The 20,690-nt window shown below is 55.0% G+C and overlaps 7 protein-coding genes and 1 non-coding gene across 8 annotated transcripts; 4 read left to right on the plus strand and 4 right to left on the minus strand.

Annotated features, from left to right (window-relative positions):
• The first annotated feature begins 5 nt into the window (after positions 1–5).
• Positions 6–1,279, plus strand: J3D65DRAFT_616671 (cytochrome c oxidase biogenesis protein Cmc1 like-domain-containing protein). Its single transcript, XM_066799469.1, has 2 exons — positions 6–571; positions 819–1,279. The coding sequence occupies exons 1-2, from the start codon at positions 373–375 to the stop codon at positions 1,088–1,090; spliced, it is 471 nt and encodes a 156-aa protein (XP_066657773.1). The 5' UTR covers positions 6–372; the 3' UTR covers positions 1,091–1,279.
• Positions 1,149–2,520, minus strand: J3D65DRAFT_616672 (transcription initiation factor IID, 31kD subunit-domain-containing protein). The gene has a single exon (XM_066799470.1). It carries the CDS (start codon positions 2,409–2,411, stop codon positions 1,497–1,499), a length of 915 nt encoding a protein of 304 aa, XP_066657774.1. The 5' UTR covers positions 2,412–2,520; the 3' UTR covers positions 1,149–1,496.
• A 654-nt stretch (positions 2,521–3,174) lies between these two features.
• On the minus strand, positions 3,175–5,619 carry J3D65DRAFT_548700 (Lipin/Ned1/Smp2-domain-containing protein; the record flags this gene model as incomplete). Its single annotated transcript, XM_066796919.1, has 3 exons — positions 3,175–4,195; positions 4,240–5,115; positions 5,153–5,619. 3 exons carry the CDS (start codon positions 5,617–5,619, stop codon positions 3,175–3,177), a joined length of 2,364 nt encoding a protein of 787 aa, XP_066657775.1.
• Positions 5,620–6,261: 642 nt separating this feature from the next.
• Positions 6,262–10,397, plus strand: J3D65DRAFT_616677 (uncharacterized protein). The gene is made up of 3 exons (XM_066799471.1): positions 6,262–6,479; positions 6,537–6,730; positions 6,778–10,397. The coding sequence occupies exons 1-3, from the start codon at positions 6,361–6,363 to the stop codon at positions 10,092–10,094; spliced, it is 3,630 nt and encodes a 1,209-aa protein (XP_066657776.1). The 5' UTR covers positions 6,262–6,360; the 3' UTR covers positions 10,095–10,397.
• Positions 10,398–13,436: 3,039 nt separating this feature from the next.
• On the plus strand, positions 13,437–13,521 carry J3D65DRAFT_t31. Its single transcript has one exon. It is a non-coding gene; the product is annotated as a tRNA-Cys (tRNA).
• A 791-nt stretch (positions 13,522–14,312) lies between these two features.
• J3D65DRAFT_616684 (uncharacterized protein) lies at positions 14,313–15,203 on the minus strand. Its single transcript, XM_066799472.1, has 3 exons — positions 14,981–15,203; positions 14,605–14,921; positions 14,313–14,552 (listed from the first exon to the last, which is right to left on the minus strand). The coding sequence occupies exons 1-3, from the start codon at positions 15,036–15,038 to the stop codon at positions 14,493–14,495; spliced, it is 435 nt and encodes a 144-aa protein (XP_066657777.1). The 5' UTR covers positions 15,039–15,203; the 3' UTR covers positions 14,313–14,492.
• A 1,918-nt stretch (positions 15,204–17,121) lies between these two features.
• J3D65DRAFT_644689 (putative NADPH oxidase) lies at positions 17,122–18,907 on the plus strand (the record flags this gene model as incomplete). The annotated part of the gene is made up of 3 exons (XM_066802165.1): positions 17,122–17,231; positions 17,283–17,947; positions 18,000–18,907. 3 exons carry the CDS (start codon positions 17,122–17,124, stop codon positions 18,905–18,907), a joined length of 1,683 nt encoding a protein of 560 aa, XP_066657778.1.
• Positions 18,908–19,014: 107 nt separating this feature from the next.
• Positions 19,015–20,648, minus strand: J3D65DRAFT_616687 (branched-chain amino acid aminotransferase/4-amino-4-deoxychorismate lyase). Its single transcript, XM_066799473.1, has 3 exons — positions 20,506–20,648; positions 19,656–20,452; positions 19,015–19,603 (listed from the first exon to the last, which is right to left on the minus strand). Exons 1-3 carry the CDS (start codon positions 20,603–20,605, stop codon positions 19,364–19,366), a joined length of 1,137 nt encoding a protein of 378 aa, XP_066657779.1. The 5' UTR covers positions 20,606–20,648; the 3' UTR covers positions 19,015–19,363.
• Between the last annotated feature and the right edge of the window lie 42 nt (positions 20,649–20,690).

The raw sequence follows: 20,690 nt of genomic DNA on the forward strand, positions 1-20,690 counted from the left end.
ATCAACCGCCAACGGGTTTGGGTGGAGCGACTCCATTGCTGTTTCGACTCTCGAACCACCTCAGTACAAACCCGTTGCCGCTGGGAGCTGCGCGCAAGCTCTCTCCCTCCGTCTCTCCCGTCCGCTCGCTGTTGCATCGTCCTCTCCAACCACTCTCTTCGTCGACAATCCCGCGCCGAACCAAACCTATATCGATCCATTAATCCGCTCGTTCCACTCCACGTCTCAACGCCCTCGCGTCCACTCGGCCTTCCATCGAGGGACAGAACCAGAAGACCGAGTTGGAAACTGCGTCAATTGGACGGCACCGGCCCTCCGAGCACGAACAAACAACCCAGTCAGAAGGATCGAGAGGCAGAGCAAGATCTCGCCATGGCCGCATCGGCGGCCGCAACGGGCAGCAGTGGCAGCAGTTCGGGTCCTGCAGGCCCGACGGTGACGATAGACCGCGACGCGATACCCAGGGATCCGGTGCCGACGAGACCGATTCCGCTCAAGGCAAGCCAGGAGGCGCAGGTCAAGGAGCTGTACCACGCGCGTGTGCGGCAAAAGTGCGCAGATGAGATACGAGGTACGTTGTGTTGGCCCCGATTGGTGTGTCCTCTATTGGACATGAGGTCGCCTTGGGGAACGAAAGAGCAGCGCAATTGCAAAGAGATGGATATGGATGTCGCATTGGACGCTATAGTGGCCGGGAAAAGACCTACATGATTCACTCTTAAACCACTTGTCCTCCAATGCTCATCTAGCTCCACCGTCCTAGCTGGACTGGGCACAATCGAAGAAGGGACCGTAATGCTAACGTCCTTCTCTCACAGAATTCGCAACATGCGCCAGCAACCGCACCTTCACGGCCACCTTTGCCTGCCGGGCGCAGCGGCTGACCATGAACAGCTGCATGGTGGGCTATGCGACGCAGGAGGAGTTGGACCGCGCGCGAGAGGAGTGGTGGGCAACGCGCAGCCTGCGCAAGGCCGAGCGCGATGCCAAGGAGCGCAAGCGCGTCGAGCAGGAGAAGTTCCACCGCGAGTGGTGGGGGCTTGATGAGAATGGCAGGAGAAAGTTGGCGGAGAAGAAGGCCAAAGAGTAAATGTGGGAGCAAGAAGTAAAGGGTGTTGGACTGTCACCAAAGAGGAAAAAGAGATGGTGTGCAATGACCATGTTAGACTTTGCTCGTCTGAAGGACGAGATACTTGTGTGTATTTTATGCGCACGGATGGGGTGCTGCGCTTCTCCATGTATAGCTTTCTTTGAACCCAAAACTCCTCCATTCAGCCCATCCAAGTTCTCTTCACCAGCGCCTCGAAAGCCACGGTCTCCCTTCATATCGATAGGCTCCACTCCGCGGGATCCATCCATCATGACATATATCCCATGCTCCCTTGTGATGAGAACCCCCATGACGAATAAGCGCCATAAAACGCCGTGCGCCTTCTTGTCCGAAGACCAATGTCTGTCCATGCCAACGTGCCTCGTCTTTTTGCTTTGGATGGCGCCTAGGCGTCCATCATCTGGCTGTCGCCGCCGCTGCCGCCACCACCTCCGCTGCCAACGCCCATGACTTCCTCAAACTCATCCTGGTCGTCCTCATCGTCACCCTCCTGCCCTCCCATTTCCTGGACACCCTCCATCCTCTCCCCGCCGTTGACGCCATCGCCTCCACCTTGTTGCCCCGACATATCGACATCGCCGTCGTCGTCCCCGTCATCTTCAATCTCGCTCTCCCACTCCTCCTTGAGATTCCACCCGGCGCCCGTGAAGCAATACCGCTCAGGCGGCAGACGCACGCCGTACTCGCGCTCAGGCTTGGGGAGGCCGACGCGATTCTTCTCCGTGCCGAGCTCGAGCAGGAACTCCTTGGGCAGCGTTGGGTTGAACTGGTAGTTGAGGCGGCTGGCGATGGCGCTGCGCACCGCGCCGAGGCTGACGCTACCTTCCTGCTGCGCGGCGGGGGCCGATTGCGCGCTGCCCTTGCCCGTCGTCGGTACTTGTGCTGTCGTTTCGGCGTTGATGGACACGGCGTCGGACAGCACGCCGGCCGTGTAGCGGTATGCGAAGTCGAGGAGCTGGAGAGGCACGCGCTCTTGATATGCTTGGACGCCTTGGTGGGCAAGAACCATGTGGATGAGCCGCGCGTCTTTGGGCCGCTTGCCCAGTCCAGAGTCGGATATGGAGGTGGGTGGTTGGGCCGGCTGCGGTGGCTGCTGCGATGCGGGTTGCGCTGTCAAGGCATTGTTGTTTGTGGGTGCTGCGCCGTCGTTAAGCGCCGTCGCGTTGTTATTTGTTGTTGCGCCTGGCGCGGCGCTGCTGCTGGGCGGCGTGCTTGTGTTGGCTGCTGCTTGCCCGCTGGCATTGGGATTCGTAGGCGTCGTGATGCCGTTTGGCGCGTCGCCAGTTGCGGGCGATGCCATGGTGGGAGTGGGCGACGCTCCAGCAGCAATGCTTGTAGACCGGAGGTGAGGTTGTGTCGTTCGAATGGGTGTCGAGGTGGAGCTGTGATGGTTGGTGGTGGTAGTGGTGGTGGAGCGGCCAGGGCGCGTTCCTAGCGGACCACCGACTGGATAACCCGCTCTGTAGGGCTGTCCCGCCTCACATGCACTCGCCTCGATACGGATTAGCGCTCACTTTCTTACAACTTCAATCGCAGCATGAAGAGCCCAATGCGTCAAACAATTGTCATTGTACGAAGAGTAAATTCGTGCCCAACGTCACACTTCAAGCCTCAAGGCCCCACCTGACCAATCATTCTCCCAAACCCTATTCGCCCACGAAATCTATTCAAGCCACGACAGCGCTCCATGCTTCCACTGCTCAGGACACCCTTTGGCACCAACAGCACTCGTCGCTGGGGGCATCGGATCCTTCGATCTCAAACCATGACACGGGTTACTTGTACTCGCAGGTTACGCAGTGTGGTGACGCTATACATCCCAAGTTAACAGGAGGACTGGCTTTCTGGGAGCGATCGGATGGCTAAACCAAGGGGGTGCGTAACGTGTAATGGTATAGCTTCAAGTGGAACGACTATGATGAATAGGCAGAAAATGACAAACGCCACGCCATGCATGTGCTGATAAGAGTGTGGTGTACAACGAGAAGATCCGGTGACGCCGTCCCAGTGCCCTCTCAATGCCAAAAGTATGCAACGCCGTTGATCCTTGGGCTCGACGTCTGTCAGGCCTCTGCCCCCCTTTCGTTCGACTCTTCGGCGTGCAACACCCGTGCCAGGTCCTTCAAGTCTTCTTTGGTTGGCTGTGCTTCGGACTGCGGACCTGGCGAGTCGGAGTCGAGATCGAGCTCGTCTAGTTGCTTGTCCAGCTCCAAAGCTTCTTCTTCATCAATTTCCAGGTCGCCTTCTTCGTCATCCTCATAGTCTTCTTCCTCCTGCTCCGTGTCTTCATCGTCTTCCTCCTCTTCATCGACGTCGCCCTCGACGCTTTCCATTATGCTGTCTTCCATATGCCCAGTCTCATCGATGCTATCCCTGCTCATGTAGCTTGCTTCGAGATCTCCTTCATCATCTTCGGCTTCGGCTTCGTCTTCGCTGCGCAAGCTTGTTTCATCAGGTTCTTCGTCTTCGTCGCTATCGCTCGCTGAAAATTCGTCCAGTTCGAGTGGCTTGTCGCGCCAGTAGTTGAAGTCGGTGAATTCTTCCGCGCCGTTCTGAACAAGGAGGCCTACAGGAGGGAAGAAGTGATCGACAATCTCGCGCATGGATGTATAACCAGTCTTGTATTTATTGAGGGACAGCAGATCAAGACTGACTTCGGAATTCGCGTTGATGGTGAAAATCCTGGTGGATGGGATGTTAACAGAGCGGTAGCTGAGCGCGTCCGTAAATCTGTTTCCGAATCCAGCGTAGAAGGGGGTTTCGCCCTGAGGTTTGTTGAACAACCCCATAATATCTCTCAGACACGCCATTTTGAAGACCTCAGGCTTGCGGAGGTATACTTCGCGCCTCAGCGCTGCCATGGTGCGATCAGGGCTCATGATTACCGGTCCTTTAGGGAGACGGTAGCCTTCTTGGACTACGCCGTTGAGGTAGGCGCGGGTCGTGTCAGCCTGACCAACCGAACGAGAGGTTAGATACAAAAGATTGTAGCCGTTTGTCGCAATGTCGGTGTACAGCTTAGCAACACCAAGATGTGTCCAGTCTCGGCCAAGCATATTCAGGACATGTCCAAGCGCATCAGATCTACAGGAGTCAGAGAAATCAACAAGACGAGTGAGAGGACTTACTTTGTGATAGTCCCATCAATGTCAGAAATCACAACTGGTACATTGTGCCTCCAGTAATAAATAGAGGCCTGACAGGTCGCACGATTGACTGTGAAAGTCATCGTATTTTCGCCAGACTTGAGCTTGAGTGCTTGAAGTTGCTCGTTTGTCAGTCGCAAGGTCTTAGCATAATTTTTGCTGGAGTCACCGCCGGCCATCTTTTCCGGGGACTTGGGAGGGGTGAGCAGGCCAACACCACTGTCGGAATCCCGCCTGGAGTGATGAGCTCCGATTTCAGTTTCGGCGTCGCTTCCAGCTTCATCGCTGTGGTAGCCAGGATCGCTTATGGCGTCGGACGACCTGATGGCCTCGGGGTTCAGTCCAGTCAGCGCGTGTCTCCGAGTTGCAGCGTCCTTGGCTTCTTCACTGCTGTAAATCCAAAGATTGCCTTTCTCGTCGGCAGATATCAAGGATCCAATGTCATAATTGCCCTCCAATTCTTCGGCCAGGATTTTCCTCGCGAGAACCTCTGCTCGAAGGGCATGCTCCTCATTGTCTTTGCTACTTTTGTATCCGGTCATGTCTAGCATCAGATCGCCACTCTCCGTCACCTGGGAAGGAATGTTGGAGGTCCACAGCTTTTTCGAGAGGTTCATCGCTCGTGCGACTGCTTCGCTGTGAGAGACGGGAGGCGGGCTAGTCGAGCGGTGGGGCATGTCCCCCGGTTCAGGGTCCTTGACAACCGTAGGGGCCGTGGTGTGCGCTTTAGTCAACGAATGCTTCATAGACGGTATGAGCGCGTCACTTTGGGCGCGGTCGAAATCTAGCTGTGGCCGTTGAGTTGTCCGAGGCATGGTCTGCGACCAGTCCCCCGAGCTCGAGCGTTCCACGGTCGGACTGACAGCGTCACCTGGCTCATGTCAGTCGTTTGAACATTTTATGGATCGACGCGCTCCTCGTACCAAGATCGCTCATGGCCCTAGATCTTCCCCGCTCGTCTTGTCCGTCGGTTGCCAGGTCCAAGGGTTCGGGTTCAGACAAGCCATCGGATGACTGCGATCCAGCTGGTTGGGCCTCAGGACTTTGCGCCGGCGAAACCAAAGGCGAAGTTTGGAGCGACTCGGGGATGCTGGCGGAGGTTTCGAAAACAAAAAAGGCCTCGCCGCCTTCGCCCAGTTTCATGGCATAGTCCTGCTTGACGCCATTTACTTTGAACTCAACCTTCTTTTCGAAGGGGCGCAGAAGCGAAAACTTTCCAAAACGAACGTGAAAAGGCGAACAGGCCAGGGATCCATCTTCGTGCTCAACGACAATGACGTCGATCGCGCCGGACAAGGTGGCAGGGTTGATGGAATTCCACGTCTTGGAGACCGAGCTCCCTAGTCCCCGGACGTATTGCATCGTGCGTGTAGGAGAAAAAGGTGGGCGTGGGCAGGCTTTCGTCAAGATGGAATAGTGGCTCAACAGCGGCGCAAGTTGTTGGGTCGAGCCAAAGTCCAGCGCCGCGGCGGGCGGAGAAGAATGTGCACAAACGGAAAGGAGCGGCGAGGGATGGAAGACGAAGGGAGCGGTCGCAAACAGGGTCTAGGCGGATCAGGAGGTTTATAACGGCACTCGCATCGTGTCCCAGATCTAGGAGCAGGACGAGGGGCGTATGATGGGGAGCGTCACGAGCGGCGGAGAGCCGCGTGCGGGCCGAGCTGGGGATATGAGTGGGCCACCCGACAAGGCTGGCTGGCACTGGGTATCGGATGGCTGGCCGGGGCAGCGACGGGAGACGCGATGGCGAAAGCTGGTTGAGCGGCGGCCGGACGAGGTGGACGTATCGATGGAGATGACTGCTGCGGAGAAGAGCTGACGGGAGGGAGTGTCTGGTGTTGGAAAAAAGAGCCACTGACTGTCCGGACGTCGCAAGTCGTTCCCGGTCCTGCGCTAAGGGACAGCCAGCCCAGGTCCCGCGGAGTCGATTGCGTGGTCGGTGCGCCAGCCAAGAGTCAGTCCCTCCAGGTCTGCGGCAGTCAGGATTCCCGCAACACCTCGACACTGCAAACTCCAACTTTTGCCATTATTTGCTATACCACATCCATGTGCAGCTCTGCCCCCGCCTGCACCTAACCTCCTCGCCCCTGGAGCGGCACGGCCATGCCTTCGCCAGACATCATCGCCCACTGGCCCGTACGCGCTGCCGGCATGGAGCCGCTCGACGCCCTCACCTCTGCTCCGTCCTTGAAGGCTCTGGCTACGTTTGCCGCCTTGCTATGGTGCGCGCTGACTGCTCCACCTCATCTAAGCACTATCCTGACTAACTTCCGCCTCAGGCTCGTCTACCGCACTTGGAAGGTCATGGCCATCAGGGAAGATGACCTTATCAAACTTCTCGGCCTCGACGTGCCCGCCGCACCTGTCGTTTCCCTCGTTGCAATCAAGGCCGATGGCGCTGTCCTCCACTGGGAACTTTCAGAACCCCGCAGTGCCGTTCAGGCATATCAGATCAAGGTCAATGGCGTGCTAGGTTGAGCAACACCCCCCCGAGCTATGATTCCAACTGACTCCTGGCAGTGGAAGAAGTAGGCCCCAAGGACACCTCGATAAACATCACCAACCTCCGACCTGCTACGGCCTTCACTGTGCGCGTCGTTGCCATCAACCACCACAACTTTCACACACAAAGCGAGCCCGTCCGATTCAGAACGAAACCGCCTTCCTCGGACGACTTTTTCGACTTCGCCGCGTACCAACGAGCCGTCGAGGTTGCTCACGACGATGACCACGAGGAGGATGAAAATTGGTGGGTCGAGGCGAAAGTTGCGCCTTGTAAAAACTTCTTGGAACCTCCATCGCCAGCTCTCCCGCCCGCCGACATGGTTAGATCTCATAGCAACAGCCAGTCGCACCCACGGAGGGTACAGCTTCCACGACGCATTTCTCCTGCGACGGCCAACTCGTTCCACCAAGATGAGACAAACGAGGATCCAAAGTCGGGCGAGACTGAAGCGCAGTTGCAAGCAGAAGGCGACAGATTGCGGGCGGACATCGCGACCACAAGAAAAGCAATAGAGGAGGAAGAAAAAAATTTCAAGGAGCAGAAGGAGGTGTATAGCCAACGCCACAACGAACTCAAGGATGAGCTTGCTCGCAAGACTGCTGCCAGTTCAGAACTGAGGAAGGAGGTTGTGAATCTGGAAAAAGAGAATCAAAGGGCCCAGGCGAAGAAGGCAGCCGAGGAAAAGGCTCTGCAACAAAAGGCTGCGGAACGAAAGAAAATGGCTGATGATGCGCAAAGATTTAAGGCCGAGATAGACGAGATGGCAGCAGAAATCGATCGCACAGGCCTGGAGAAAGAACAGCGGCTGGCCAAAGCGGAGAACGAAACGAAACGCTTCCGGGAAAAGCAAGCGGAAGAGCTGGCCACTATTCGCACGCTGGAGGAGTCTGTGAGAGAAATCGGAATCCAAAACAGAGTGTTGGAAGAGGAACGCAAAAAGCTGGAGACTGGAGAGGCTGATCCGGAGGCGCAAAGGAGGACAGAGTGGGCAAAAGAGGAAAAGGATTGGGGCGAAAAGATACGTGCTCTACAGCAGAGATATCAGGTTGCTTGGGCTGGCTTGCAAACCGCTGAACGAACGTACGCAGAGGCTCAGAACCAGCTCCAAGTTGTCTCCTCCAGAGCCTCGAATCAGCCCAATCCGTATCGTCAGCCTCCAATTCTGGATGAAGCCCCGTCTCGAGGAACCAGCCAGAGACAAAGGCAACATGCTGGCAGCTTGGGCAACGAGAATTTCTCGGCTGCTCCCGGGACGTTTCCTGTCACCACCTCCACCCCTTATAGTAACCCTAGCATTGCCAGCATCTCCCCCACGGTCACGTCATCATCGCCGTTCTTCAACTTTGCTAATGGGGCAGCACCTATAACGGCGCATCGAGAAAGTAGCTTTTCAGCTGCAGAGTTCGAGGCATTGACCGGTGGCGCACCCATGAGCCCCAACGCTGGCCTTCTGTTACCTTCGGACCTGTTCTCGAGCGAAACGGACAGATCTACGTATGCTGGACTCGACCACAACGGCAGGAACAGCGCCGGATCATTCGGAAACTTGACAGGTCCGCCAGGGGGGCCGCCTATCCCGGGCCTGGGGGCTATCCAGGCCCAAGAAGCAAACAAAAGTCCCAGCTCCCCAGTTTCTACCCACAGTCAATCGCCTAGCTATTTTGCGAGCCCTAGAGGAAGCTCCGGACAGCTGCACATGCGTTATCCGCAGGAAGGCATTGATAGTGACACGAGATCGATAAATTCGCTTTCTGGCTCGGGGAGGGTTGTGACTGGCGCAACAATCCAAAGCCGGTTCAACCAATTGTTTAATCGTCAACGGGGCAAGACCGTATCCGACGATGGCCCTGTTTTTGGGTCGCTAAAAAGCTCCCAGAGTCACTCTTTGCCACGTCCTGAGCACGAAGAACTCCCTCCCATAGGCGCGCCACGCCGTCGAGGTAGTCACTCTGGGTCGAGCTGGATGGAATCGATAAAGCCCTTTCGCACCTCGGTACCTCCCTTGGGAACGAATAGTCCCAGTCATGTTCAAACACGCAAAAGAGCTTTCAAATTCTTCCCTAGCAAAGAGGAAGAGTCCACATGGCCACCTGGCTTTGGTCCGGAAAGATCCTCGTCTCCCCGCCCAGGCTCCACCAAGTCGTTTGGTGAAAATCAGCTCCCCCGACCGTCTACTGAGAGTTCCCAGCGCTTCGGATGGACAGCTGAGCCCACTGGTCAACGATCGTCTCCTTTGAGCGCAGCCGATCTGGGCATTAATGCCGCCCTCAACTCCATGAACTCATTTTCGCGCCAACCTTCTCGCAGACCTTCGGTTCAGCATGGTCCACCCGGACTGGGCTACGATGAATCTATCGATGATGAGTTCGATTATCCCCAGGACAACCGCTCCCCTCAACAGGCGCCAATTGGCACACGTCCCCAGTCCCAACCCCAGCCGACCCCGTCAACTCCTCCGAGCGGCAAATTGAATCCAGCGGCGCCCAACTTCCGATCTTTTTGGACTCGCTCTGCGGACAAGGCCAAAACCGAAAAGGAAAAGGTGGACAAGAAGAACAAGGGCAAGTCCAAAGCCAAAGAGCCCTCTTTTTCAGGACTTGATGGCACGGATGAACGTCCCACTTCTGCAACCGATTTTGCTATTGGCACCACATCCACCTTGTACCCGCCCTCGTCCTCGACTGGTGCTTCAGACGTGTTCAACCTCAAAGGTGGCGATCTCTCGCCTACGCTGACACGAAAATCGCGCGACAGCCACACAGGCCGCGACCGCAGTAGCACTGTTGCAAGCAGCGTGGCTGAGACCGCAAGCTTGTCCCTGTCCACCAGCTGGAGCCCGCGACCCAGCCTTGACCGAACCGAGTCTCGCTCCGAAAGCGTGGCTGCAGCCGGCACCAGCGTGGGCAAGGAAAGTTGGATGAGCAAGCTCAGCCGGAAAAGCAGTTCATCCAAGTTCAGCCTTCCAGGTACGGGCGGGAGTAGCGGTGAAAAGAAGGGTGGCTTCTTTTCTCGCAGCGAAAAGAAGAACAGTAGCAGTTTCGAGGACGCGGATGATGGCGACGGCGCCTCGACAGAGCCCCCTACTCCAGCTCTGTGTGGTAGCAGCGCGGCAAGCAGCCCAGCTGTCGGAGGGGAGCAACGTGGAAAAGACGAAAAGAAGGCCGATCGGTCAAGTGGATTGAGCTGGTCCAGTTTCCGCAAGAAGAGAAAGACGGCGAGTCTGGCAGAGAGTCTGCAAAGCGAGAAGACGGAAGAAGACGAGCGCGAACGTGACCGGGAACAGCGCGAGGATTACAAAGACCCCGAAGGCTTGGGTGTCTTTTCAGCCTGAGCTTTCTTTCTCCTTGACTTATTTTTCGTCAGAATCCGGCGCACTATGGAGTCGGGACCGCTGCTTTTTTATTTGTTTTAAGAGAGATGAGAGAAGGCAAGCTGTCACAGTCGTTTTAGCGAAGCGCGCACTCAGTGGACAGGGCCATTGCTCGCTGTCCCCGCTACTGCATACATACACACACTTTCAGCGAGATAGCATCGATCGGCGTTTGAGCATACACACTTTTCCCGGTTTTCGAATAGTTGAGGAGGGCCAAGTGACCTACGGGCCTTGGAAAAGCGAATTCAAAGCAATCGGATATCTTTCGCTTCAAATACCCAGTTTGAAGGATGCGTGAAGGGTGAGAACTTGCCAGCATCTGTCAAGCGACGGAAATGGAATCGGTTCCTGGTTTGTAACAGGGCAGTAAGGTTGAAACCGCATTTCAACGCACCCCACATGATCGAACCAAGACTGACAGGCTTTTAGGGACGAAATAGAAGGAGATCCCTCTATCAAAAGCATCACACCACTGCTCAGGCCTTTCCAACTTTAACGAAGATTGTCATGGACAACTGCCATTATTTTCATGTACCGACATACAACAACCTTGATTCAAAAAGTCATCTACAAACCAGCTCGTTCTCGTCGAAAAACCACCAATTTTCTAGAAACTTTCAGGGCCCAACCATCCAGCTCCAATAGCCGACTCCGAATCAACCACACCGCTCAGATTATTCGCCAGCGCTTGTCACGGTTACAAGTACGCCGCCATTCGCGTTCCCACGCCCGCAGCGTTTCTGTTTCATCCTTCCCAAGTGACTTTCTTCGACGGCGAACTCGCCGGCGTACTCGCCCAAAACACGGAGCACGACCACGCAATCGACCTCGAGGACGGTCGCACGCCACCGCGGTTGCCCATCTGCAACCTCTCTGAGCGAGAATTGGGTATACTCAGGGGTAAATGGGAGAAGGCCCCGCGCCTCGGGTGGATCAGACCCGGCAAGTCGCCCGCAGGCAACAATCCTATCCGTTCCGAAGCTCGACGGGATTGCCTCAGCACCTCGCCGTACTACTTGTTGCTCATTATCCCTAGGTCTGGAAGCAATGGCCCGTGGGTATGTTCTGGTGGCAAGGCCTGCCCAGGCACATTCCTTCCTCGACGGGGGGGGCATTTGTTGCTGCTCCTGCTACAGCCCAATCTGCAGGGTCTCCTGCCGCCGCAGCTCAATCTGCATTCGCTGCACCAGCATTGGTCGCCGGTGCGCCTGGGCCAGCAGCTCTTGCTGCGAGGGACCCTGGCAGTGCGCGGCCGATCCGGGCAGGGGGAAAACGATTTCGGCGCCCGGGAAGAGGAATTGCGGCAGATACCTGCCCTCGTTCTCCCTGAGGCCGGGAGGGGGGATGAGACCGTGCTCTTGAAAGCGCGGCGCGCGGAAGGCGATTCGGCGTACCGCCAGCAACCAATGCAAGTACATGCCTGCATTACTTCCAAGTCCAGGAGGAGCCGCAGGAGCTTGCTGGTGGGGGTGCGGTGCCTGGTGACCCGGGCCATCCTCTTTGGCTGCCTGGGAGTTTGGAGGGGTGAGAAGGGGCTGAGGGTTCGGCAAAGTCCCTTGGGACGCAGCATTGTTGGGGGGCTCCATGTTCGCAAGATCGCCGATGCCGAGCTCCATGTAGATTTCGCAGAAGCGGTTTTGCATTATCAGTCCCAAGCTGGCGTCGGAGAGAGCAGCCCTGCAAAGGTCAGTCATCTGCCGGTGTCAGGGAGTCAACATTGTGTTGGGCTTACATGAGGTGCGATATTGTTTGAGGAAGAGTATTGTTGGTGGTGGGGGTGGTGTTGTTGTAGAGGTCTTGGGTGAGGTTGTCTTGTCGTTGTCGTTGTCGTTGTCGCTGTCGCTTCTGAATAGGCAATTAACTTCTTCTGATGGCGAGGAGCATAGACACGCAGGAAGCCGCAGGCCCTTCTTTATACACGAGCGGAGACTCCGCTGGATCACTCCCCCAACACTTGAGCCTGGACGGTCAAAAGCTGAATTGATCTAAGGTTACCAGTATCAAGAACTTGATGTCTTGGTTTGGGCGGTCCGAAGCTGAATACATCACATGCCCCCCAACAGCAAAAGCTCTCACTCTCTGGTTATTAAATCACACTCCTGATCGCAAAATTGAAAGCTCTAAGCCCGGATGTTAAACAATCCGCTCCATATTCGCCAAAGAAAACAGCAATTCAAGGAGTTGTTGCCAACTTCCCCTGAAAGTTCCGTTGCCTTCTCCGTGGATATGCACAGCGTTCTCAAGCACACTTCACGACAGAATCAACTGCAAATCTTTCTCAATCAGTGGCTCGATACGTCTCCTTGGTTGAACACAACCACACAACACTGAAGCCGTTGGTAGGGTAACGGGCTTCTGTCGTGTTGGGGATGCAACTCTGGATTTCAGGAGGCTAGCGCCACCAATCCAATCCGTCCGGTGTCCGCACTGGACAACAGTGGCAGTTCAGGCGCAACGAGAATGGATCACTTGCCACCAGATCACTCGCCTTCAGATCACTTGCCGTCACATCAATTGCCATGAAAGCATGCTGCTAGTTCAAAATGATATCACTGCAACAAGGGCGCATCGAACTTTGGTAGAGATTCAGATTATGGTCAATAAGCTTCGCTTTCTACTTCCAGAAACGGTGCGGTATCTCGCATCAAATATTGGTCAGTCGCGCAAGCACACTTTGAAATTCAAGGTCTACGCCGTCAACGACGCTCTTTCATTTTCAAAAGAGTCTCAATCTATTGTAAGACCACGGCATCAACAATTGCAGATGTGAGTTGGGGCACGCCGAACATTCAGACTTTGGGCGACTAGCGCCAACCGCACCAGACAGCCTTTGACGCTTCCAAGTGTTCACAGATGGTGCAAGTATGTCTGAACATGTCGTGTGAGAACCGGGAAAGCTAGAGATGCGTAGTTGAAGAAAGAAAAGTGTAGCCAAAACTTCGCTCGCTGCATCGGTCAAACGATCAGGGTCTGTGGAGCGAGGAGGAAACTCTCCGCTGACGTGAGGATGGACCCTTTGCGCTGATACTAACCCACGACCTCTCGCACGCGAGAGTCAGCTTTCTGGAACAGTCTGAAAATCTTTGAAGCCAAACGACAGTGATATTTGAATCGCGGCGTGAGCAAGTCCCTTACACGTGGCCGCAAAAAACTGACGCGTGACAAGAAGGCGGATTATGTGAGCTTACATTGTCTCAAGCGTGGATTTTTTTATTTTTTTTGGCACAGAAGCCAGCAAAATAGCTTTTGCATATGAAGAATTGCGACTTGTACCTACCACTAAGCGGGAGACTCGCAAACGGGTTGGTGGTGTAGTGGTAACGCGTGCCGTGGCAACAACAGTCCCGTCCACGGCAAGTCCCAGGTTCAAGTCCTGGCCGACCTTGCTTTCTTTTGGCTTTGGCTCTTTTCAACCCTATTTGTCCTGATTGATTGGGCATCGGGCGGTGGATGGTGGTTGTGGTAGCGATTATCCGTGCGTGTCCAGACGGTCGACAAGAGCCATTTTTTGCTTCTGAGATTTACCAGCGATAAAGCTGGAACTCACCAGAGATACGCAGGCCGCAGTGGGATGCGGTATGCTCACGCGCGCTATGTTGCTCTGTTGGATCCCTGGTAGGTGATTTGGGAGACTGCTCACGCGTCGGGTCGGTTGTTGGTCTTGAGAGCGATTCATCCCTGGGCTTTTTTTCAAAAACGACACAATTTTTTGGCGGAAATTTTTGGAGGCATCTTGGCGCATGGATGGTGGCTCCAGGGGGCAAGTTTTGGGTTTCGTTGCGTGTTTGTGGAGCGCGGACGCGTTCCCTGGGTCAGCACTACGTGTGAACTCATCGCGGCCCGATCCAGGAGAGTAAGCAGAGCACATGCTCTTTTCTGACAGGCTGCTTTTTCTGTCTGTGGCAACTGGGGCTCTGGACTATCTTTTTTGCAACTCGTCAATAGATCAGGACGTTCACCTAGGGCCAGGGGTAATCCAAGTGTTTCAGGGGTACTTTCTTCTGTTTTGTTCTTGATCCTTCAGCACGGCTGAATACTGGAACATGTCAAAGTTTGCCCCTGCGAAATCGCTTTGGCGAGGAGTGGTGTAAAAAGGCTTCTCACGATTTCGCCTCGCCCCGCCGAGCAGCTGCGGTTGCGACGCATTGTGTAGGAAACAAAAACGATTGCCAATGAGCGAAAATTAGAATGCTTTATTTGCGCCAGCCGGTGACGTTGTTCCGTACATTTCAGCACGAATAGTGGGTATCTGAGTGGATGAACAATGCACTGTGGTCTTGTAGCATCAAGAAAAGTCCCAAAGCGCCTCGCTGTGTCCGATGTAAATGCCAAACTCCAAACACACCAAGGGTATCTTCAAACGCCCATAGCAGGCCGACTACGCTTGGGCAGTGTCCATGGTTTCGCGCAAACGACCTTGGGCAGAGTCAGCGAGAAGTCAACGGGGAAGCAGAAAAAATGAACGTACCTCGCCTTCGCTGTAAGCCCAAAAGTAAACGATCATGCCGATGATGTAGTACAGACCGGCATTTGTGCCTTGGTATAGGAGCAAAGCCGCGAGGGTGCTCAAGGGATAAACGACCAATCGGGCTTCCATAGATCTGTGGAGAGCCGATCCGGCCAGAAAGCTGAGGGGCCACTCCCAAGCAAAGCCTAGTAAACCGAGAAGGAGGTTGATTATTTGCAGTGCAGGAACTGGCTTTACTGCTCCATCGAGATTGCGGGTCAAAAAGTCCCAAAATATCTTTGGCCAAAAGAAGCCCTCGATGGACGCGCCAACTTGATCTAGAGTAATCATGTCAGAGAAAGAGACGATGTAAGAAATTTTTTGAGTGGAGACGTACAGGCGGCAGCTGTGAGCATGATCAAGCGAGCCCAGTGGTTCTTGATTAATTTGCCCATGTCGAGAATGGTTGGCGAGAGTAGCAGGGGCGTAAAGGCAGCTACTTGATGATGAGGAGCAAAGACATTAGCAATATATCATTGACGAGGCGTTGGGGCTTGGGTAAGCCGAGTAGTGTGAAGGGCGCCGAGTCTCAGGACTGCGATTGACCGTCACAGCAAAGAAGTGGGCGTTGGAAGTATTTTGGATGGATGGAGCATGCATGCGAGGTGGGGGTGCTAAGCGCTGGGGCTGGTGCGCAGGCCGACGCGCCAGGGGAACCAGCAAATCACGGCCGCCCTCTTCCCTCACCACCACCATGTCACATCCACATCCGTCGACGTGACACCCGCCCTGGAACTGCAGCCGCTCATTGGCCCCGCTGCCCGTCGCTCTCTCTTGCCATGCCATGTCTTGTCACCTCCACATCACCAAGGCCAAGCTGAGGCTTGACCTGTCAAGAGCCTCGCCCGCCCGCCGCGTCGCCTGAGGACTCGCTCTCTCCATCGCAAAACACAACACGATGAAGCCACTACAGACGCTCAATCTTCCACGTCTTGGGCATGATGAAATCACACTGGCCATTCCTCGCACTCTCCATTGACAACGGCGCGGCCACATCTCCAACCAACCTGCCAGAACGTGTCAGCTCCCTCGACAAGAGGCTTGGGCCTTGGCTCGGCCGTACGCACCCTCTTTTGTCAGCACGATGCCTGACTATGCTGGTTCCAGTGATATTGGAACAGTTTTCGCGTGCCCGCATCGTGCATCATGTCGGCGCCTACAGGCTGCGTGCCGTTGGCTGCGGTCCAACGAGTGGTCAGGAACAGCTGCAGGCATTGTCCACCGCCTTCCACAACCTCTCAAGCGCCCATAGCAAACAGCTGCTCTGCCACGCAATCGAGACATGATGTGGTCCAAGGGTGCTGCACGCTGCTCCACTTCTATCGGTTGTCCGTCTTCTGCATACTCCGTGTCATCAAGACTTCTCTGCACCAGCTCCTCCAAACACCCCAAACTTAGCGTCGTCGTCTGCATAAACCGCTGTACTCTTCTCGGTATATCGGCCCATTCGTCACCCGTGGTGTTTGCACGCAAATCCAGGATTGTTTCGAACGACCGTCTACATACCTCGACTACGGTTTCGTATACCAGCCCGGGACCGAGCTTTGGGCAAGTCAACAGAGCCTCGCCTCGAACATCCTCGTGTACTTTGGGGAAAGCAACCGGCAGCTTTGCGCCCGCAAGAGACCCGGCCGGATAGGCATCGGAAAGAGCCCAGCACGAATCCTTCGAGAAGCGCCTAACCCAAGAACTCGGCCGCGACAATCACAAGGAATCTCAACATCACATCGACACCGATTCAACGTCGCCAAGGTGGTCCAAGAGTAGGCGAAAATTGGGAAACGGTCCGCCAGAGCCTCAGTTCGCCGCAATCAAGAGCTTGGAATCACAAATCGTCGCGTCAGGATTGGATAGATTGTTCAAAACATCCTCCGCATCATGGGTATCGAGTGTCAGTCGCAGACTTGACACAACCTTCCGACGGCAACGCGATTCCCAAGGCTGCTAGTCCTCCCCGCTTCCCGCATTCCAATACACGCTACCGCCTGTTTGACGACGCAGTCATCGTCATCCCGCTCCTCACCCCACACCATCAGGGGAATCAGCTAATCATAGCGGCTGCGGCTCTTCACGTCAACTCAAGCCAAGCTTTTCCAAGAAACGGCCATCCCTGTTCAAACACCTTTTGGAAGACTATACTGGGCATAATTCTTCGTAAGCAGTAGCGTATGATCGGCGCGTGACTGCACGGCCGAGACAGTCAGCACATCCTGAACGGAGCAACAAAGATTCTGTACCTTGTGCCTGTGAGGAGTTTTTTCGAAGCTCTGCTCGCCCAAATACCTCCTCCGTATTCTTTTGGCAGGGCATTGCGTCAACACTTTGCGCCGTGTCATCTTTTGGATCTTGGACCAAATCTTGGGCGACAGCAATCTTTCGCCTTGCTTTCGATCTTTGGTTCTTGACCATCCGACAAAGCACCTCTTTTCGTGAGGCCAAGCCTAGGAGTCTCTCGATTCCCAATCTATAAGACTCGTAATGGTGGTTCAACAGCAGAAGAAGAGCTGGAAAGCTCATTTTGAACCCAGGAAATTGGTATTCTACTTTTTGTTTTACGGTTTCCACATAGCGATCTTTGCAGTAGGATGGTAAGTCACCGCAGGCGCCGAATGCGTCAATCACTCGACTGACATGAGTAGGTGGAAACAAGCAAAAGACGAGCGTCTCGCCGCACTCAACAAACTCAAATGGTCTGTGTGGATATCTCGAGGAGCTGGCCTAGTTTTGTCAGTGGACACGCTCCTCATTCTTCTTCCCATGTGTCGGACACTACTTCGAGTTGTTCGTCCAAAGGTCAGATGGCTCCCCTTGGATGAGTCTCAATGGTTCCATCGACAAGTTGCCTATGCCTTGCTTGTCTTTACCGTCATCCACACTGCCGGACACTACGTCAACTTCTTCAACGTCGAAAAAACCCAGGTCAGACCCGAAATCGCGCTCCAAATTCACTACACCCAAGCCGGAGGCATAACCGGACACATTATGCTCCTCTGCATGCTCTTAATATACACGACTGCTCATCATCGCATCCGCCAACAATCCTACGAGACCTTTTGGTATACGCATCACCTCTTCATTCCATTTCTCCTGGGCATGTACACACACGCGACGGGATGTTTCGTCCGAGATACAACAGATCCAATTTCACCTTTTGCGGGGAAGCCATTCTGGAACCACTGCCTCGGCTACGAAGGCTGGCGATGGGAGCTCGTAGGCGGCGCAATTTATCTCATTGAACGTATCGCGCGCGAAATTAGAGCGCGCAGGGAAACGACAATCACCAAAGTGATTCGCCACCCATACGGTAAGCTTTGCGAAAATACACTGTTTCAAATGACGAAACTAATCCGCTTCAGATGCCGTCGAGATTCAATTCGTCAAACCATCGTTCAAATACAAGCCCGGGCAGTGGCTCTTCATCAATTGTCCAGCTGTTTCTTACCACCAATGGCACCCATTCACCATTACGTCCTGCCCGTTCGACCCGTACGTCAGTATCCATGTTCGGCAGGTCGGAGACTGGACTCGCGCTCTGGCCGATGCGCTTGGTGCTGGTCCCGCGCAAGCCAAACTCTATGACGACATGGATCCAATGGGCATGTACGAAGTGGCGCTCCAACACGGCCAAGAGATGCCCAGTATCCGTATCGATGGGCCCTACGGAGCACCTGCCGAAGACGTTTTCGACAACGAAATCGCAGTGCTCATCGGCACCGGCATCGGCGTGACGCCATGGGCATCCATTCTCAAGAACATCTGGCACCTGCGACTATCGCCCAACCCGCCGCGCCGTCTCCGTCGCGTCGAATTTATCTGGGTCTGCAAAGACACTTCATCCTTCGAATGGTTCCAGGCGCTGCTGTCCAGCCTGGAATCGCAGACTCTCAACTCCGCCGTGCCCAAGTCTCCGCTCGCGCCCACCGACGACACAGATTTCCTCCGCATCCACACGTACCTGACAGCACGCGTCGACGTCGACACGGCCAATAACATCGTTCTCAACTCCGTTGGTACCGACAAAGACCCCCTTACAGAACTGCGCAGCCGCACAAACTTTGGCCGCCCCGACTTTCGAAAACTGCTTGCCGGCATGCGCGACGGCATCATGAGTCGTACGTACATGACGGGCTTGGAAGCGACGCTGCGAACAGACGTGGGAGTCTACTTCTGCGGTCCGAGCGGCGCGGCGAAAGAGATTCGGAAAGCTTGCGCGGGAGCGACGTCGAGCGACGTGCGGTTCAAGTTTTGGAAAGAGCACTTCTAGCGTAGGGACTGGATTGTGAGAAAGGAGTCCCAGTGGCAGGTCACTGATGCGTTTGACGACCTTGTACGACTTTTGCTTTGATCTCGTATCCATCTTGCGGGTTTTGTCTCAATTTTTCTCTTTGGTAGCAGCATGGCATAGCGTACTGGCTTTATTGTGGAATGAGACTGGGGTAACATGTGACTTTCACCCATATCTAAATCTTGTCCAAATTCCTTATTCATCGTCTGATGTTTCGTTTGGGAACTTGCAGGCAGCTTATCTCGACAAGAACTGTGCACTATGAGTGCTATTGACACAGCCACTTTCAGGGATGTGTGAGATGTATGGATGTTGAGGTCAGGGTGATCTGTAGGAAACCACCTAAGAAATTGGCAAAAGATGCTTGAAAGCTCCTGATCCAGCCACAAAGGTCTAAATCGAAATGTGCGAAAGCATTTCCTCTACTCCATCCTCTCACTCCAGCTCACTCTTGACCTCGCGCAGCCATCCAAAATCATCTTCAGCTGTTCCCTGCTGTCTCGCAAAAATGGCCTGCAGCAGGCGGTTGCGGTACTTTCCGCCGTCGGTACCGGCGTCAGGATACTCGAACTTGTCGTTTGTGGAGTGGCAGGTGATGGAAGAGATGGAGACGAGTGCCGCCGCAGTGCCAGCAGCGCAGACTTCGGAGAATTCTGCGAGCTCCTTGTACAGGATCTGCGTAATTGAAGGTCAGAGCCATCCCTCATCAATGTCTGTGTGAACTCACAGATCTCTTCTCGACCTTCCAGCCCCAGCTCTCCGCGAGCTCAACGCACGTCTTGCTCGTGATGCTGGCGATTGCGTTCTTGGTATCCGGAATACACATAATGACGCTGCCATCAGCTTCCTCCTTGATACCAATGAAGCCACTGGTGCTAAACTCCTCAACCTCCGTCCTCGTCTTGCTATCCAGATGCAGCGTCATGGGAAAGCCCATCTTATACGCCTTCGCGCTCCAGGGGATGACGGGCGCATAGTTGCCGCCGACCTTTGCACCACCGGTGCCGCGCGGCGCCGCGCGGTCAAACTCCTCCATGACCAGGCACGGCAGCGGCTTGAGGCCGTGGTAGGGCGGCGAGGGCTGCACGAAGACGACGAGCCTGAACTCGGCAGGCGGGCTCAGCTGCAGTTGCGGCCCCGAGCCGAAGCACAGCGGCCGGATGTACATGGCGGCGCCGCTGCCGTGCGGAGGGACGTACTCGGCGTTGCGCCAGACGGCCATGTTGACGCAGCGGAGGAAGTGCGAGGCGGGCACGGGAGGAATCAGCACCGCAGAGGCAGAGTGCTGCATGCGCTTTGCGTGCTCGTCTGGGCGGAAGATGTTGATTTTGCCCTGCGGGTCGCGGAAAGCTTTCAGGCCTTCGTAGATTTGTTGGCCATAGTTGAGGCCAGGCGCGAGTCCATGGATGCGTAGGTAGGGGTCAGACACAAATTCGGGCGTGGACCACTCTCCAGTGGCGAGGCTGAATGTTGACTCTACGTGGCCGTTGCTGTGGTCGTAGGTAAAGTTCATCTTCTCCCAGTCTGAAAAGGTCAGTCATGGGCTTTCGAAAATATTTCGCCGGAGCTTTACTCACCAACTTTGCTCGTTGGCTTGGGCGTTTCAACTACATCTGCAGTCGGTTGCTCCATAGGGAGCGATGCAACTTCCTCAGATTCAAAAGAAACGGGGGCCATTTCGCAAGAGCGTTGTAGTTTCAAAGTCAGAGAGTCCGTGACTTGATTGCGAAACTCGAATTTCACGACAAAATAGTCTGAATTT

The sequence above is a fragment of the Phyllosticta citribraziliensis genome (assembly GCF_038025025.1).
Source record: "Phyllosticta citribraziliensis strain CPC 17464 chromosome Unknown J3D65scaffold_3, whole genome shotgun sequence".
Classification (NCBI taxonomy): domain Eukaryota; kingdom Fungi; phylum Ascomycota; class Dothideomycetes; order Botryosphaeriales; family Phyllostictaceae; genus Phyllosticta; species Phyllosticta citribraziliensis.

Coding starts and splice junctions, on each gene's coding strand:
- J3D65DRAFT_616687 (XM_066799473.1), bottom strand. CDS start 20,605: ATGGCCCCCGTTTCTTTTGAATCTGAGGAAGTTGCATCGCTCCCTATG. Junction 20,453..20,505: donor CAAGCCAACGAGCAAAGTTG/GTGAGTAAAGCT, acceptor TGACCTTTTCAG/ACTGGGAGAAGATGAACTTT. Junction 19,604..19,655: donor GGAAGGTCGAGAAGAGATCT/GTGAGTTCACAC, acceptor TCAATTACGCAG/ATCCTGTACAAGGAGCTCGC.
- J3D65DRAFT_616684 (XM_066799472.1), bottom strand. CDS start 15,038: ATGGGCAAATTAATCAAGAACCACTGGGCTCGCTTGATCATGCTCACA. Junction 14,922..14,980: donor CATGCTCACAGCTGCCGCCT/GTACGTCTCCAC, acceptor TGATTACTCTAG/ATCAAGTTGGCGCGTCCATC. Junction 14,553..14,604: donor GGGCTTACAGCGAAGGCGAG/GTACGTTCATTT, acceptor ACTCTGCCCAAG/GTCGTTTGCGCGAAACCATG.
- J3D65DRAFT_616672 (XM_066799470.1), bottom strand. CDS start 2,411: ATGGCATCGCCCGCAACTGGCGACGCGCCAAACGGCATCACGACGCCT.
- J3D65DRAFT_616671 (XM_066799469.1), top strand. CDS start 373: ATGGCCGCATCGGCGGCCGCAACGGGCAGCAGTGGCAGCAGTTCGGGT. Junction 572..818: donor GTGCGCAGATGAGATACGAG/GTACGTTGTGTT, acceptor CTTCTCTCACAG/AATTCGCAACATGCGCCAGC.
- J3D65DRAFT_616677 (XM_066799471.1), top strand. CDS start 6,361: ATGCCTTCGCCAGACATCATCGCCCACTGGCCCGTACGCGCTGCCGGC. Junction 6,480..6,536: donor ACGTTTGCCGCCTTGCTATG/GTGCGCGCTGAC, acceptor CTTCCGCCTCAG/GCTCGTCTACCGCACTTGGA. Junction 6,731..6,777: donor CAAGGTCAATGGCGTGCTAG/GTTGAGCAACAC, acceptor GACTCCTGGCAG/TGGAAGAAGTAGGCCCCAAG.